Source organism: Haliotis asinina, chromosome 9, assembly GCF_037392515.1.
Source record: "Haliotis asinina isolate JCU_RB_2024 chromosome 9, JCU_Hal_asi_v2, whole genome shotgun sequence".
Taxonomy (NCBI): Eukaryota; Metazoa; Mollusca; class Gastropoda; order Lepetellida; family Haliotidae; genus Haliotis; species Haliotis asinina.
The window spans coordinates 58,908,388-58,926,668 of record NC_090288.1 but is presented as its reverse complement, the minus strand read 5'-3'; the positions used below and the strand labels follow the sequence as shown (position 1 = coordinate 58,926,668).

Sequence of the window (18,281 nt, the reverse complement as noted above, 5' to 3'; positions counted from 1 at the left end):
ATTGAGATATTTCAGGAATATCACGTTTACAGTGAGATAAGAGATAAGATAAGATAAGACTTTATTACCCGGAATGGGAATTCTTTTTACATTCACTTGCTCACAGAAGTAACAAATGTACAGCAGTTTCTCGGAACACAACACACATATAAATATAAATATGAATATAAAAAGTAATTATGACATTAAGATGATTAATTGAGATCATATTGTGACATTAAAATGGTATATATATTGTAATAACTTATTTATCACAGATGCTATTTAAAAGTTTAATACTACTTGGAATAAAGGAACTTTTGTCACGGTTGGTTTTAAGTTTGGGAATCAGAAATCGGCGGCCGGAAGGTAAAAGGGAATAGTATGAGTTTAATGGGTGTGTTTCATCAACGATAATCTTATGTGCAAGGGACAGAACACGGGTTTCATATGAGGAAGATAGATTTACAAGGGGAGTGTTTGCAATCTTTGAGGCGATGTTAGTAACTTTTATCAGTTTGTTTTTGTTTTGAAGGGAGAGGGATCCCTACCAGCACTGAATACCAAACGATAAAACAGAGTGAACAAAACAAGAATAAAAAAGTGATAACAGTTTGACATCGACATTAAAAGATCTAAATTTCCTCATGAAATATAATCGCTGTTGAGACCTCTTGTAGATAGAGTCCGTATTATTGTTCCAGTTCAAGTACCTCATTAAGGGCTGGCATCAGTCGATATCCCATAGATGCAACTTTGTGATAGTCAGGTCTGTGTCAAGACCCAGAGATTATTTTTATAATACAGAGTTTAGCATAATGAAAACAGCATTCCTTTCCCTCCCAGCATTGTCTCAGATCAGAGAAGTATTCTGGGAATTAGTATTGGATCAATACATATTGCCATTCCAGCATACATCCTGTAAAATCTGTAAATGTTTGATGGTGCCAAAGTATGATCTCATGATAAGTATAGTAGGTCATTACAAGAGAGTGTACCATTAAAAAAATAAGCGATACTTCAATTAACGAGCATACCACTAGCCAATGAAAATACATGTGAGAAAGAGTAATATATTATGTACACGTATACAAATGAAACACTTCCAAAGGAGTGGAATTACGTGTCACATCTTCCCTTCATTTCTCTTCATCATCTGTTTCCTCCTTGCTTCATCATTTGCCTTTTATCAAGTTTGTAAATCCCACATCACCTGCTTTCTTAATGGTATATTACAGCGACGAAGTGGAATAACGGGTGGTGTTATTGTGATCTGACTTGCCAGCAGCTTTTTGTTTGTTCGTGAGTGCGAGGCTTTGATACAGATTATTGTACCGGTGTCAAGCAGGGATGCTGGAAGAAAAAGAAGTTGCCATCCAAAGTTTGTTATATGTTGTACTTCTCAACTTCCAAAATGTCATTAAATGAATTAAACGAAGATGTGAATGTTTCTGAAAGCAACAACGGAATATAATGTCAATGGTCTGATCATTGTTTTGCCATAACAAGTCCTGGTGAGAAAACCTGTACCTGGTAAATCACTTCGCCATGACAAATCCAGGTGTTGTCGACAGTTGTGTTTGTGTAAGTGGGTCACCAAATGAGTACAAATAGGTGGATATTGCAGGTGTCGTCGAAATGTAGAACCATTTGAGCTAACTGCATCCACTGGCTCGTGTCCCGTCGTATGCGTCGCACCGTCTCACAACAAACACATTCTATTGGGCAGAGGTCTGGGGATAACAATGAAGCTTTGTCCTGCTGTCTCAAAATGTCAGTCAAATGGCAGCGCCTGGTCGGACATTATTCTGCAATGTGAGGGAACGTCCTTGCATTTACACAAACTGTAGAGCGTGATCTCCAGTTATATGGGCCAGCAACCTCAAGCTAAATTACCGCTTGAAATATGAATTGTCTCTTCATGCCATTACACATCCACCTCAAAACTAACAACCTCATCGCAATCGCCGTTGAACACCTTAATTACGATCTGTGATCTCCTGTAGAGCCTTGCACGACACTCGTTGAGTGAGTGAGTATAGTTTTGCAACGGTTTTGGCAATATTATGGCGGAGGACACCAGAAATAAGCTTCACACATTGTACCCATGTGCGGAATCGAACCTGGGCAAAGGCTTATCCACAAGGTTACCCAACCACTCGGTCGGAACTAACACCTTTGAACGTATTGTTCCGATGAACGTTTAGGATCTTCGAGATTCGACTCGCACCACGTCTGTTGACAGTATAAACGGTAATTTGGTGTGTTTCATGTTGAAAAACAATGCCACTCATAAACACGCAAAAATCCAGCCTCTGGGTCATGAATGAACATGCATATGTAAATTGTTAACGCATTAAAGTCTTTTTTCAATATTTTCAATATCCAGACAAATTCGTGGTTGGTTGAATCTACCGCAGCGAAATCGAAATATCACATACGGATCACGGATAAACGTTACACTCAGCCTTGCACCCTGCTTTGGTTGAAAGATAGACTAACACTATTTTCTGCAATGAACATATTTTACTGATATCATCAATGTGAATAAAACCCCTAAAATTAATACACAAAGTAACTGAACACTTACCAGCACTTATCCATACTCATCTTTATATGTGTATGGATATCAGTGTAGGCTTGTTGGACCCAGGATCGTATTATTTTCAGCAATACAAGCCCCTGTGTATATAGCAGGGAGTGGAGTCAAGCCACAGATGACATCCTTACCTTGTCAACTTGCTGATGGTGTTAACTAACCTCTTTGGTCATGTGGACAAGGAGTACAATGACAAGGAGCCAATTTCTGGTGTTCTCCGCCGTGATATTACTGGAATAATGCTAAAATCGTTGTAAACCTAAACTCACGCATTCACTCGGGTTTCATCAATCTCATTTCGTAGTAGCAGCAGCTATATTTTTAGCCTAACCGGGTTTGATTTTACATGGTACCGAGTCAAAATGGCGGCAACTTCGAAGGCAGCCAAGTTGGGAAAATGTTTCAAGGAGAAACTTGATGTTAGTTGATGTCAATCATGTACTCTTAGGGGCATCAGTGACAGTTTTGGGTAGACATTGATATTTGGTGGGTGTGTATATGAAAATGAATGAAGAAATCTATTTTGATTTTGTTGTCGGTGTAATCAAGACCTGTCAAAACATGTCATTTCAATTTGCTCAGGCTGTCCATTAAGTTCAATAAAGTATTTTCTAAATCAAGGGGCAATGTCCAGGGATTCAGGCAATTTATTGATTATAAAGAGGTGTATGTACTCAGTAGCTACTTCTCGCAATGGAGATAAGATAAATCTTGTGACAATTTATGAGCTTCACTCTTTCTCGTTAACTGGTAATTTTATGGTTATAAATACATACAAAAGGGAATCATGATTACTTCACAATTTCAGATTTCATCATCATCAACCCTATTAAGTATACATTCATTTGCAGTGATCTGTCAGTAAAACAAGTCTTGGGCTGTGTGCTGGTGTGGTTATGGGACAAATTGTATACAGATTTCAGTGCTAATAACTTGTTTGAAAAAACCCCAAAAGTAATCAGTGATCAGTACTGTCTGAGTAAATAGGAAATGAATACAAGTAAACCATTCTCTCCCAGTATTTTTTGTGTGTTCTTCAGTGTTTTTGCATGCACACTGCAATTTGTTTCTTGTATCATATTTAGTCAATTTATCTTCAACTGGAAAATTATTGATCTCTAATTGTCAGTCATCAATGAAATTGATTATATGGAACAACACTAGTAATGTGCTGTTTAATACCACAATAGATATATACATGACTGTGGTAATAACAGAGTAATAGCATGGCTTCATTATGAGTTTCCTCCCTTTCCCTCCCAGCAACTTGGCTGCCCATTCACAGAGGGTGTTGATGAAACTTGGATTACAGAGCCTCTCTTCAAACCTGGAGAACCAAGAATAAGGTTGCTACAGTGGCTGTTCTCAAAGTAAGTTTCCTTACCTCATGTGTCTTAAAAAAGGTATGCTTGTTGTTATCAGAAAATTGATCTAGAAGGAGTTCAGGCTCATACCTAAATGCAGTTCTCCTAAGTTTGCTTCAAGTGTGTTACTCCCACATGTTCTGTGGAGAATGTTTGAAATTGGACATAGTCACTAGTTTGCATGTCTTTTGTAGGTGTATTGGATTGTGATAAATACATGATATGCAGTGTCATTTGCTTTTGTTATGGGACCAAGGTTTCTTTGCAGAATAAAAAGCTGTCTGTGTCAGTATGAATACTCAAGTCAGATTGATTCCATAGAATTTTTTAGATGGCATCATCACATTATCCATCCTCCATTTTCATAACTTCACTCAGAATGTCTCATGTGTATGGTTTGTGTTAACAACCCCTCATTTTATATTGCTTTGTCCTCTCAATGGGCTCTCAGCTGAATATATTTAATAGGTTTAAGTTAATCATAAGATTATAAGAGGATGTTTATAACTGTTCATACACTGAAGTGGGCATCAATGTGCTGCATGATGTTCCCAGTCCTTCCCAGACAATGTAAGATAAAATATAGCCAAATGATATTGATATCTATTTCACTTGTGTAAGAACTTGAGAAATTATTATATGGCTATTTTCAGTGTCACGTGATGCAGACTGAAGTGAAACAGAACCTGTGGTAGATAAGTGATGTTTTTTTTGCAAGAACTAACCCAGAAACATCACTGTTGACAATACAGAAGTTTTTATTCATAGAATATTTCCTGGACATGAATTCTTTTGTTATTGCTGGTTTCCACATTGTTGCAGGTTTGATTCAAAGTTAGCTGAGGTTCTGGATCCAGATTATGCCCCAGTTGGATCCAAGATGGACTCAAGAATACAAAGTCAGTGTTCATACCAATCGTAGCATCTCAAACCAGGGTTTTCCTTGAAGCAAATCTGTCATTTACCTACCCAAGCTGATAAAATGGAAAAGTATTTCCTTTGAGTGATTGTATGATCACATATCATATGAAAGTACTTGGTAGAAATTACTACTTATTTGATTTCATACAAAAACTTTGCACTGAATAATTCTATGTATTCTTATCCTTATTGTTACCAAGATGTGTATATAAAATATACATTTGTATAGCTTATGAAACATTTGACACACTTAGAGTATCATATAAACAGATATAAATTAGAAGCTGCCTGAAACACCATGTTATGTAGAAAACAACTGTTGACTTATGAGGTTTCCTTAAACAATAGACCCTTAGGAGTAATGTAGCAGGGCGTGAAGTCATCCCACAGATGACATCCTTACCTTGTCAGCTTACTGATGAGGTTAACGTCTTTGGTCATGTGGACAAGGCGTCCAACTTTGGATCGGAATGTCCGTCATTCGAATCCCAGCATGGGACTCGGAAATTTTGTGGCCACTACAGTTATTAAATGCCCACAAAGAGGGGGGAGGGGTTTAAGCCACTGTGACTGATAACCTGTGCGTGAATACTCATCACCCAAAAATTTATTATTAATTCATTAGATTAATGAGAAGTGTTATTTTAACAAAGAGTATATGCCTAAAATATTGTGTGAGACCACCATCATGAGTTCCTTGGGGGCACACATGTCTCTGTTGCCTGGTGCTCCTTATTCGTTGTGTAGAGTAGTGTCCCTTGAGTACAGTAGAAACCTATCGATGATGAGGGGCACAAAACTCAGTCTGGGCCTATGGTATCTGTCAACTTTGTGATGGGTTTGGACTTTCCTTCCAAAATAGTATCACATGCAGTTATGCAAATTACATAGTGTTGAAAACAGTATTTGACCCTTACAGTGTTAGAAGTTTCCTAGAATTTCCAGCATACTTAGCATTGTTTTCCAGATCAGCACGTGCATCTTTTGTCTTTCCACAATGAACTTGGTCCTAAATGTTTGCTTGAAGTTGAAACAGACAAATGTGTCCTTCCTAAGATTCAGTGTAAGCATCCATTTATCATTGTGTTCTTGTAGGACTGCTTGATGTAGCCAGCACACTGGGACTTTGTAGATACGATGATGTTGACCTCATCAGGGTGAGTACTAAATGATTTGTAGATACATGGCATCCTAAAGATATTTATGTATGGTGTTTTATTTTCTACCTTAAACATAAGAAAAGTAAGATTTCAGGATGTCAACTTCTTTATTGTGAGTACTACATAGTGTATGCTTGCTCTTTCATCAGGTTTGTTGGCAGACTTAAGCTGACTTAAGGACAAGTATGTTGAAATATAATTTACTGGTCTTCAGACTAATGGATCAAATTACAAACTGTAGTTATTCAGTTGTTAGGAGGTTGGATACAAAATGTCAAAAAGTGAGTGAGTGAGTTTAGTTTTACGCCACACTCAGCAATATTCCAGCTATATGGCGGCAGTCTGTAAATAATCGAGCCTGGACCAGACAATCCAGTGATCAGCAACATGAGCATCGATCTGCGCAATTGGGAACCGATGACATGTGCCAACCAAGTCAGCGAGCCTGACCACCCGATCCCGTTAGTCGCCTCTTAAGACAAGCTGAGTCGCCTCTTATGGTAAGCATGGGATGTCAAAAAGTAGCTAAGTGTGGTATCATTGTGTAGAAAAAAAAGGATCCCAAAACTATTTACGTAATGAAAATAGCAAGTCACCACAGTGTCTATTTGACAGGTTGTACCATTGAAAGTATACTGTATTAAAAGTATACCGTTTACTTTTATTATGTAATGTATGTTTTTTATGGAGATATTTCATTATTGATATGAACTGTGGCAGGAAATCCATTTTCATGGCGTATGTAGGATTTTTCACATTAATGAACTTTTTAAAGAAAAACCAGGAATTTAAAAAAAAATCTTGATTCATCAATGAATGAAAAGATTTTTATAAGATTTTTTATAGAATGAATTTTCATACAGTAAATTCACACAGGATTAATGTTAAAAAATAAAAAAGATATGTTACCAGGGGATGTTGTACAACATTATCTCCAATTATAACAACATGTCTAAATTAAATTTGATAAGAGGAGATAAATACTTGTGGGGCCAAATTATCATGAAGTATGATTAGAGGCAAAATAAGGGGGAGCTAAAGGGTATATGCTCCTGCTGTTACATACAGTTTTACATACAGTATCTGCACAAACAAAGGTATCCAACCCCTCCAAGAAGATGTATATGTGAATATCGAAGTGGTCATGTGGAAAATGATGAGTATTCTGTCCATTCAGGGCGTCACATCCGTCTCCAAACAGGCATCTTTCATGACCCAACTCATAGACATGGTCAGCATCATTGATGCCTCAGAGGAGACAACTATGGCTGCCCTGCAGAGTCCAGGAGTAGTCAGGTACAAATAGTTGAATGTTAACTTTGTCAGAGAATACATGCATGGTTTTTTTTTTACATTTGCTATGATTTATAGTATATTTTAAATGTCAGAAATGAACTTGTCTGCTTTGTCAAGTCACTCATTGATTCTTTTTGGCACATAATCACAAATTTGATATACTTTTAAATCAGATTGAGTCATCTTTATATTAGCACACCTTTGCAACAATAAAAGTTTTTATATTCACATCAAATGCAGTGGCAGTACTGTATGTTATTTCACATGGAAATATCTGTACTTCATTTTCATAATAAAAAAAACACAATGCTACTGGAAAATATTTCAAAACTGACAGCATTTATATAAACAGCCCAAGCACTGGGTTGACAGAGCAGTTTGGTGCCGATTGTCTCCTGATGGATAGGCTGGCAAATCAGGAGAAGACAGAAGTCCTGTTCAACAGCCGTGTGAGTCTGCTACCATTAGACCTGCAGCGTAAACTGGAAGTCCAGTGGGTGGAGAAAGGATTCAACAAGGACAGGTATGTGGACAGTCACAAAGTATGCAACCTGTGCAGATTTGTGGACAGTTACAAAACCTTTCACCTGTACAGGTATGTGGACAGTCCCAAAACGGGTCAACTGTACAAATGTGGGCAGTTGCAAAATGTGTCACCTGTACAGCTATTTGCTTGGTATAGTATCTTCATCACCTGCAGGGCACCCGTGGCGAGCCACCTCCTCGTGGTGGGTGCTGGGTAACGCCAAGAGCTCGCCGACATCCCCGTAGTGGACCCGGGAGGATATTTGGTCCACCAACCCGTTTGCCGTGGGTTGCAGCCCTGTGTCGGCGGAGGAGGGGATCCTGGTGGTTGAGAGCAATAGGAGCTTGCAACCGTGTTCCTGTTGCTCAATACACCACTTCGGCCCTGACTTCGCCTAGACGGGTGGTCGAATAGGCCCGGTTCGACCAATCGGCTGGTCATGCCAAGCCCTGTGCATGGGGCATTATTATATTTATCAATGCACATATATCATTTGGAATCGTTGTAAATTTGGACTTGACTATATAATCTAAAACATTTTGAATTTGAAGTATGTTGTTCTGTAATTTGCCTAGAGTCCTATGCCAGAAGGCGGTGGCTCATGGGCCAATCTGGTAGAATTATTAATCTCTTAATTCTTCTGCTGGAGTATATCATCCGGGTATCCTTGGTGCTGCAAGCTGGAGGCCCGCTTGCTTTAGCATTGTCCTTGTGATACTCCATGGTGGGTGGGGAGCTCGGATGATGAATCATATGACACCAATCATGGCTTATGAAATACCCCCCAAAAAAACCAAACGTCCACTTGAAATTGATCCCGTTGATACTTCTCATAGACCGTCTCTATCGATTGAGTATTGGCCACGTTTCCTCGTTATTGAGACTCCGGACAAGACACCATTGAAGTTGAACCCTTTCGCAGTATCTAAGGGCATTCAAGGTATTGCTGGGGATGTCAAGAACATTAGACGCTTGCGTTCGGGTGCATTACTAATAGAGTGTGGCAAGAAACAGCAGACAACCAATCTGATGAACATTGAATCTTTTGTGGGCATTCCGGTCACGGTCTCTGCTCACAAGACCTTGAACACAAGTATAGGTATCGTCAGAGATCGTGATCGGTTGTTTGCTGACATGTCCGAGCTTGATATAGCATGCGAAATGAAGGATCAAGGTGTGCTGTATGTGAAGCGCTTTTCCACCCGAAAAAACAATGAAACAATCCAAACAAATACCTATCTGTTTTCTTTTTCATTGCCAAATGCTCCCAAATCAGTAAAGGCGGGTTACTGCAATATCCAAGTTGAAACCTACATCCCCAACCCGCTCAGGTGTTTTAAATGTCAGAAATATGGACACGGTGTATCTACCTGCACATTGTCTGTTGTGTGTGCTCACTGTGGTGAGAAGACACACACAACAGAAGATTGTGACAGTGACTTTAAAAAATGCACTAACTGCTCTGGCGACCATTCATCTTCGTCAAAACAGTGTCCAATATGGAAAGAGCAAATGGCGATTAACAAAATAAAGTTCACCCAAAATATCTCTTTTTCTGAGGCAAAGAAACTGGTGAAGAGATCTGACCTTCTAGAAAGTTATGCTACAGTAGCAAAATCATCATCTGAATCCAACTCTAAAATAACAAAATCATCCACAGGATGCCAAACTACCTTGACTTGGGTCAGTTCCGACTCCCCACAGGTTTTATACCCTGCTATATCATCCCAGACTGAGGAATCACTTCCTACTACATCAAAGTCCTCTGATCATAAGTCATCTTCACAGTCATGCTCTGAGTCTCATTCAACAGCTGATAGACAACAAATTGTTAAAACTAAACCCAAACCTAAGTCTGATGCTTCAAAGCAACAAAGTGGCAGAGCTCCTAAGGGGTCACAAAATAAAATTCAATTGTTTAATAAATATGGGTCTCTTGAAGATATGGACGTTTCTGAAAACGTCCATTCTAGGGCACATAGCTTGTCGCCCTCCAAAAGAGTGCGGGGTACATCCCCAAAAAATCCCCCCAAAAGATAGTTTATTCCAACAATATTGTACAATGGAACTGCAGAGGTTTGAGGACTAATTTACATGAATTACAGCTATTAGTCCAAGATTTCACACCTTCAGCGTTATGTCTCCAAGAGACATATTTAAAACAAACAGATGCATTTGACCTTCGCCATTTTAATGCATATCATTCTTTTTCACCTCCGGGTGATAGAGCCACTGGCGGGTCATCCGTTCTAGTCAGACAAAACGTTATTCAAAGCCCTGTATCACTTAATACTAATATGCAGGCTGTTGCTGTGAGAATTACTTTACATGTAGCGTTTACGCTATGCTCGCTGTATATTTCGCTGTCTTCAACGTTTGCCAAAACTGATCTGCAAGCTCTCTATGACCAACTCCCGAAGCCCTGTATTATAATGGGAGATTTAAATGGGCACAACCCTCTCTGGGGTAGTGTAAATATAAACGCTAAAGGTAAGTTGTTGGAGGACTTCTGTTCTGACAACGATTTATGTATTTATAATGATGGTTCCAATACGTATTTACACCCTGGGACAGGGACCTATTCTGCTCTTGACCTGTCACTCACAAATTCAGAACTACTTAATGAATTCGAATGGTCAGTCCATGATGACCTCTGTGGAAGTGACCATTTTCCTACTATATTAAAATCTGTAACTCCATCTGATGTTCCTCCATCATCAAGACGGAATTTTAAAGAGGCTAACTGGACTTTATATGAAACACTGTGTGCTGAAAAGCTTAAACCTGAACGTTTTACTGACGTTCCTGATGCTATTAAATGTTTTTCTGATGAATTGAACTCCATAGCTGATGAGTGTATACCAAAGTCCTCTGCAGTTCCACACATAAGAAAACCATGGTTCAATGATGAATGCAAACAAGCTAGGAAGGCAAAAAAAAGCAGAACATTATTTCCGTCGCCATCCTATGGTGCATAATTTGAATAAATTTAAAATTTTAAATGCTAAAGCACGGCGTACTTTTAAACAGAACAAACGCCAATCTTGGCAAAATTATGTATCTAAAATAAATTCTCGGACACCCATGTCCAAGGTATGGAATATGGTCCAGAAAATTAAAGGTAAAGGTACTAAATCTACTGTCAATCATCTTAAACATGGAGATCAAGTACTTACCGATAAATCAGATATCGCAAATAAACTGGGTGAAACCCTTGCTAAACACTCTTCCTCTTCTAATTATTTACCTAAATTCCAGCAGTATCAAAAACAACAAGAAAAGAAAACTATTAATTTCAACTCAGATAATGGGGAAGATTATAATGAAACTTTTTCTATTCATGAGCTCCATACTGCTCTTGATCAAGCTCATGATACTGCTACAGGAGCTGATAACATACATTATCAACTCCTGAAGCACTTACCAGAATCCTGCCTAGAAACTCTCCTAAATATTTTTGATGATATTTGGACATCGGGTAACTTTCCTTCATCATGGCGTGACGCCATAGTAGTACCCATACCTAAACCTGGACGTGATCATACCGATCCATCCAATTATCGTCCGATTTCGTTAACTAGCTGTGTTTGCAAGACCATGGAACGCATGATAAATAATCGACTTGTTTGGTACTTGGAAACAAATAACCTTATAACTGATATACAGTGTGGTTTCCATAAAAACAGAAGTACTGTCGATCACTTAGTGCGACTGGAATCATTTGTTAAAAATGCACTGATTAATAATCAACATGCTGTGTCTATCTTTTTTGATCTTGAGAAGGCATATGACACAACCTGGAAATATGGTATTTTAAGAGATTTACATGACTTCGGCTTGCGAGGTCGTTTGCCTCAATTTATTGCCAACTTTTTAAATAACAGACAGTTTCAAGTTCGAGTGGGTTCTACCCTGTCTGATCATTACAATCAGGATCAGGGTGTTCCACAAGGCAGTATTCTGTCTGTCACACTTTTTAGCATCAAGATAAATAGTTTATCAAAAGTTTTAAACGATTCAATTGATGGATCGTTATTTGTGGATGATTTTAATATTTCTTGTCGTGGGAAAAATATGCATACCATTGAACGGCAACTGCAGCTTTGTTTAAACAAAATAAATAAATGGTGTCTTGAAAACGGCTTCAAATTTTCTAAATCGAAAACTAACTGCATACATTTTTGTCGTAGATATAAACCCCATAAAGATCCTGAACTGTCTCTAGATGGGACGCCCATTAAAGTTGTGAAGGAAGCCAAGTTCTTGGGTCTAATCTTTGATTCACATTTAACTTTTTTACCACATATTAAATCACTTAAAACTAAATGCCTGAAAGCACTTGACTTGTTGAAAGTTGTTTCAAATTCAAAATGGGGAGGGGATCAAGCTACCCTTCTCCATCTCTATCGATCACTAGTTCGTTCTAAACTTGATTATGGCTCAATCGTTTACGGGGGAGCCTGCAAAAGCAATCTTAAACTTCTTGATCCTGTCCATCATCAAGGTCTGAGACTTTGTCTTGGATCTTTTAGAACTTCACCTATTGAGAGTCTCTATGTTGAAGCTGATGAACCTTCTCTTGAGCAGCGCCGTATAAAGTTAGCTTTACAATACATTACTAAATTATACTCTAATCATTCTAACCCTGCATATAACTGTGTTTTCAATCCCCTTTATGAGGATTTATACAACAAAAAGTCTTCTCTTGTCCCGCCTCTGGGACATAGAATTACACCTTTTCTTTCTGCTGCTGGGATTCAGCTGGAAAACATAGCTCCCTCCCGTCTTCTTTCTTCTACTCCCTGGCAGTTGGTCAGGCCTCAAGTAGACCTAACATTGACCACATTTAAAAAATCAGAGACTAATGAATTACAATATAAGCAAAAATATAATCAATTAAAACATAAATATAGCAATTATAAATCCTTATTTACAGATGGGTCCAAGGATGGTGGCGCTGTGGCTTGTGCCACTGTCATTGGATCCAGAACAATATCTTCTAGATTACCAGTTAGTAGTTCTATTTTTACAGCTGAAGCTAACGCCATATTAACAGCTCTCAAATATATTCAAAGACACCCTAAACGTAAACAATATATAATCTATTCAGACTCTCTTTCTTGTCTCCAGGCGATTAAAAATTTATCATGTAAACATCCACTTTTAATTGACATTATTGAATTGTATAATAATCTTGCTACTGGCCAATACGACATCGTCTTCTGTTGGTTACCCAGCCATGTAGGCATTTCAGGGAACACAATGGCCGATCTTGCTGCCAAGGCAGCACTCAACAAATCTGTGACACCGCTTCTTATTCCCTACAGTGATTACAAAGCCACCATTAGATCTTACATCCGTGATCTGATGCAAAAGAAGTGGGACACCCAAGTGGGTATAAATAAATTACATGAGATAAAACTTTACATTGGTTATACCCACTTGGGTTGTCAATCCAGATTTGAAGAGGTCATACTACGATGATGTCGTGTTGGCCACACTAGATATACTCATGCATACCTGTTGAAAGGTGAGGATCCTCGATTTTGCATCCCTTGTGATGAGAGAGTCACGGTCAAGCATATTCTGCTTGACTGTGTTGAATTCTCCATCACAAGGGATAAATATTTTACAGTTAAAACAATGAAGGATCTTTTTACCAACATTAATTCTCATTTTATTATAGGTTTTTTAAAAGAAATTGATTTTTTGGGTGAATTTTGAATAGTATGTTTCTGTAAATAGATGTATTTTAATGATTGGTAGTTTGAATTAGTAACTTGAATTGTTGGCGGCTGTACCCTCAAAGGGGGTTGAAGTATTGTAAAATTATTGTCCTCCTGAGAGGGTACGTAAGTCCACAAACATTCACAGTAAATTTAAGTCTGCCAGGTTTTTAATCGTAGTATTCATGTTGTTTTAATTTTGGCTAACCTTTCGTACAATCGCCAGCAGCTGAGGGGATGATGTAAATCCAACTAGGGTCCATGCAGGTAGCAAAGGTACTGTAAGTCCCCATGGTCCCTAGTGTGGTGATCTACCTTCAGTTGTTGGCGATCTATAGTCTGTTTTTATTATGTATTGTCTAAATAGTGCTATTAGTTTTAACTTTCCATACTAGTTTTACTTAAAACTGTGATATGCTAGTTGTTTTACTGTCCTCCGTTGACAGATTTTTCCATATGCATATATTTAATTTAAATGTTCTCGTCACAATATGGCTGAGATATTGCCGATGTGACGTTAAACATTAACTCACTCACTCACTCACTCATCACCTGCAGAGATATGTTGAGTGTATATATATTGTACCCATGTAACCGTTTAAATATATCATTTCGGAGTCCAATATTTCTGTGGATCATGTCTCTCTTGTAAAATCTTATTGATTTGGGCTTCACTTCACACTATTCAAGTAATGTCCATGTGTGCTTGCAGTCCTCCAGCCCCTGACCTGCCTGCCCTCACAGACCTGGCCACTCAGGTCACCAAGGACCTCCATCGCCAAACTGAAATACTCACAGACTTCAGGCAGAATGTAAGCATTTGTTTGTTTGTTTTACACTGCACCGAAGTAATCCTGCTGCATAACAGCTGCAGGTATGTATATCAGTCCCATGTAAGCAGTGATCAACTGATAAGCTTTATTGGTTTGACAGACTACATTTTATCTGTCGTGCATCATTCAATGCACATTTTGTGCAGATTTCCCTTTTCACCCTTGAATTTTAGAGACAGTCGTAATTCTGTGAAAATATTGTGGCATGCACTTTTCAACAACTAACAAATCAACTTATTTTACCTCACAAGTAAATGATGCTGTCTGATTGGCTGAGCACTCTTCTGTTATTTTCAGTGAACCCCATGTACAAGTGAGGTGCACTGCAATACACCCTGCTGCCAATAACTTATTTAGTACTTTGTGGTAGTTACAATTTTATCTCGAATAACATTAAATTATGCAAGATGCATGGAAATTACCAATACATGACAATTTTATGGATAGCAACTTCTTGGGTTATTTTCACGACATTTCAGGGCTTATCCTAGCCCCTTCATCAGGTTGAGCTGAACTAATGAACTGTTCATCTGAACAGTTCAGCTCAACCTGATGAGGGGGCTAGGATAAGCCAAAAAAAACACCGTGAAAATAAACCCAAGAAGTTGCTATCCATAAAATTGTCATGTATTACTATGCCAACTTCTAAATGCCTTTGAAGAATCACAGAAATTACAGATGTTTTGCAAATGGAAATCGATGAAAGGGAGACAAATCTAAATGTTTTTCTTGTGTCATCCACAAAATCAAGCAATTGCTATGCAAGCATCTGACCCTCTTTCTAATAACTTTGAACGTTCAAATGTAGTCCCTGTGAATATTACGAAGGGGAATTACATCACTGCGACTTTACTAAGAAGTGTAGGATCCGATAGCCATGGTGCAAACAGTTCAAAATATACATTGAAGTGTTTGGTAAGACAGATACATTGTTCAATAGTCCCTTGGGGACCATGTGTTAAGGTACCCTTGATCTTTGTGTTCCCCTCACCCCTGAGGTACCCTCGTGACCGGTGAAAAAATTATAATGTCCATAGGCTTTTAACTAGTTCAGAGCATGTTATGGTCACTCTAATAGAGAAATAAAGAGACCATTCATAATTTGTGGCTACGGGATGTGATGATGATTTTTATGGAGTTGCATATACAATAAGATTTACACACACACCCTAAATAATGTACACAATAACTGACCCCAACCCTCCCTGTCATGTACAAAAGAAATTAACCCCCCTTCAGAACGTGTATGAAATTCATTAACCCCTCCCCCACTTCCCTCTGAAAATCACCACCACCACTCCTAGCCATAGATTATTTACAGTCCCTAATTAGAAACAAGCTATGCCTTTGAAGTCCATCAAGTGCCCGTACATGGAGTACTAGTCCTAGCAGTATATCAGGTCATAAACAACTGATGCATGTATGCAAAACCTTCACTACATTGTTTACCTACTTCTGAGGAATAGGACCTGTGAAAGTCCCAGGGTAGAATAGGCTTTCAGCAACCCATGCTTGCTATAAAAGACAACTAGCTTGTCGTAAGAGGAGACTTAACGGGAGTGGGTGGTCAGGTTCACTGACTTGGTTGACACAGGTCATCGGTTCCTAATTGCGCCGAATGCTCATGTTGTTGATTACTGGATTGTCTGGTCCAGACTCCATTATTTACATACCGCCGCCATATAGCTTAAATATTGATGAATGCTGTGTAAAACTAAACTCACTCACTCACTCACACTCTGAGGAATATTTTTCTGTGTGCAGCACAAACACCAAGCCAGTACCGAGAATGACCAGTTGGACACTATGAGTCGGACATTGACTGTTGTGCTCTCAGAGTTGTCCCAGCTGATGGTCAGTTTCACCTACTGCTATGAGAACGAGATGCGACACTGGTGCAACAAGACTCCCCCGTCCCTCACAGGCCTTGGCAAGGCCTTCAAGAGAGTACACACTATCCTACACCAGTTTCACGAGGTGGGTTGTCCTTGTACAACATTTTGGGACCAAAGATTCAGATTATACAATAACGCACACTTTGATATTTGACCATTGCACTTTGTATATAGATCAATGCCAGCTAAGCAGCCCTTGATCTCGTTTCAGCTGCTGAGGAGCATCAGCCAAATCCGCATCACATACACACAACTTGGACAGGAGTCCATTGACACAGAGACTGACCACAAAGTGAACAGCTTAGGTACCATCACTGTTTATTCAATTGTATGTTCATGGCATCTCAAATACATGATTACTTACCTTATTAGAGGTATACTTCTAGCAATATGACGACCCTCGAGGAGAGAGGAATGGCTTTTAACTGGCAATAACACAGCGTATGACCTGTTCTTTGTATAAATTTAACGATGAATCAATAACACTGTCCCTGAGTTTTAGAGAATATGTGTTAATAATTGGCCAATCTTTTCTTCAGAAAAGAAATATTTATCAGCTGCCATAACGTATTTAATTCTCTGCGGTCAATCATTGATTTGCATGCAGTGGTATGCTAATATGAAACAATTACCTCACATATTACAGTATGCAAGATTTGTGTGTAAGATGATTAGTACACCATTTCATAATTTTCTCTTACCAAGTACTACATCTTACATACCCATTCGCTCAATTTTTTTCAGTTATATAGAGTAATTGGAATTTTCACCAAGTTAACAAATATGTGGTTGATGTGTGCACCGTTAGGAGGAAATCATGAACTGGTCTTAATGCAGTGAAAATGTATGGTGGAACAAGTCCCCTGATCAAACAAATGTAAACTGAACCTTTAACAAGAAATAATAACTTCTGTGTATCTTTACACACACAGGCAAGTGCGTTTGTGAGGGTTGGGTGTGATCTTGTCATCTGAATGTATGGCACCTGCCCTAATGAAACCGCTGAAGTTAGTCCTGAATACCCTTTTTCAGTATGTGCCAGCCAGTCTGCTAGAGACAAGTTCCAGGAGTACATCAGCATCCTGGAAGAGTCCCTTCAACGCCAGGAATCCTAGTCTTCATTCCTCTATGTTATCTACTCCTCACAAGATGTAAATACTAGCCATAAGCTGTTATTGTACATTCCTCGGCATCCTTGCAAAATGAAATATATATTAAATCTATTTTGCTTATATATCCATGAAATAAATGTTACCTCTGTCATCTATAACTCTTCATACTTCTCTTTAACAAAAATAATAAAATGGAGACAATAATGGACAAAGGTAATTAATTTTCCATTGTTGCTGGGCAACTGATAACACCATTATACTCATTTCTTTGCACCATCAGCCAGCACTGCTTTACTGTAGTAGGAAACCGCTGCAACACATATTGTTAATAGAATACAAACAGAATTAGATAATGAGAGGTTTGTGCACACAGGCAACTTCTGAATCTTAGATACTTGGACTGTACTGAAAAGTCTTATTGCCAAGCATAAAAAATTGAAAGCCATGTCCATCAAAAGTACGAACATGTAGTTCTTGTGTGACTTTGGTCGGTTATCATAAATTACAATGGCACAAGTGATGACAAGTCCATAACTGCATCAAGATTCTTTGATTGGGCCTATGCATCAGGTGTGTTTTGATCAAAAAACATTACCACAATGTTTTAAATATTCATGGTGATCTAAGCAATACAGAAAAATGTCTATGCAAATACAAAATCATGTTTGCAACACCTTCAGTTTTAACCTTGAGAGACGTTACTGCTTTGGCTAAAGAAAACTTTTCATTTCAACCCCATTGACTGGGTAAGACGTCCGCCTGTATCACCCCTAAATTTTGACAATGAGAAAACGTTTCTTTGCGTGGCATTTTCAGAAGTCTTTCATTATGTTAACATACGCCGCACTCAGCAATATTCCAGCTATATGG

General features: G+C 38.6%; 1 protein-coding gene across 1 annotated transcript; it reads left to right on the top strand.

Annotated features, from left to right (window-relative positions):
* Nucleotides 1-2,891: 2,891 nt before the first annotated feature.
* LOC137296252 (HAUS augmin-like complex subunit 7) lies at nucleotides 2,892-17,617 on the top strand. Its single transcript, XM_067828000.1, has 10 exons — nucleotides 2,892-2,997; nucleotides 3,842-3,948; nucleotides 4,765-4,841; nucleotides 5,959-6,020; nucleotides 7,201-7,319; nucleotides 7,672-7,842; nucleotides 14,284-14,383; nucleotides 16,169-16,381; nucleotides 16,511-16,604; nucleotides 17,332-17,617. Exons 1-10 carry the CDS (start codon nucleotides 2,941-2,943, stop codon nucleotides 17,412-17,414), a joined length of 1,083 nt encoding a protein of 360 aa, XP_067684101.1. The 5' UTR covers nucleotides 2,892-2,940; the 3' UTR covers nucleotides 17,415-17,617.
* The last annotated feature ends 664 nt before the right edge of the window (nucleotides 17,618-18,281 follow it).

Excerpts from the sequence above, each read along its gene's own strand:
- LOC137296252 (XM_067828000.1), top strand. The coding sequence starts at position 2,941 with ATGGCGGCAACTTCGAAGGCAGCCAAGTTGGGAAAATGTTTCAAGGAG. Across the intron at positions 4,842-5,958 it reads GATGGACTCAAGAATACAAA|GACTGCTTGATGTAGCCAGC; the intron begins GTCAGTGTTCAT and ends GTGTTCTTGTAG. Across the intron at positions 16,382-16,510 it reads TCCTACACCAGTTTCACGAG|CTGCTGAGGAGCATCAGCCA; the intron begins GTGGGTTGTCCT and ends ATCTCGTTTCAG.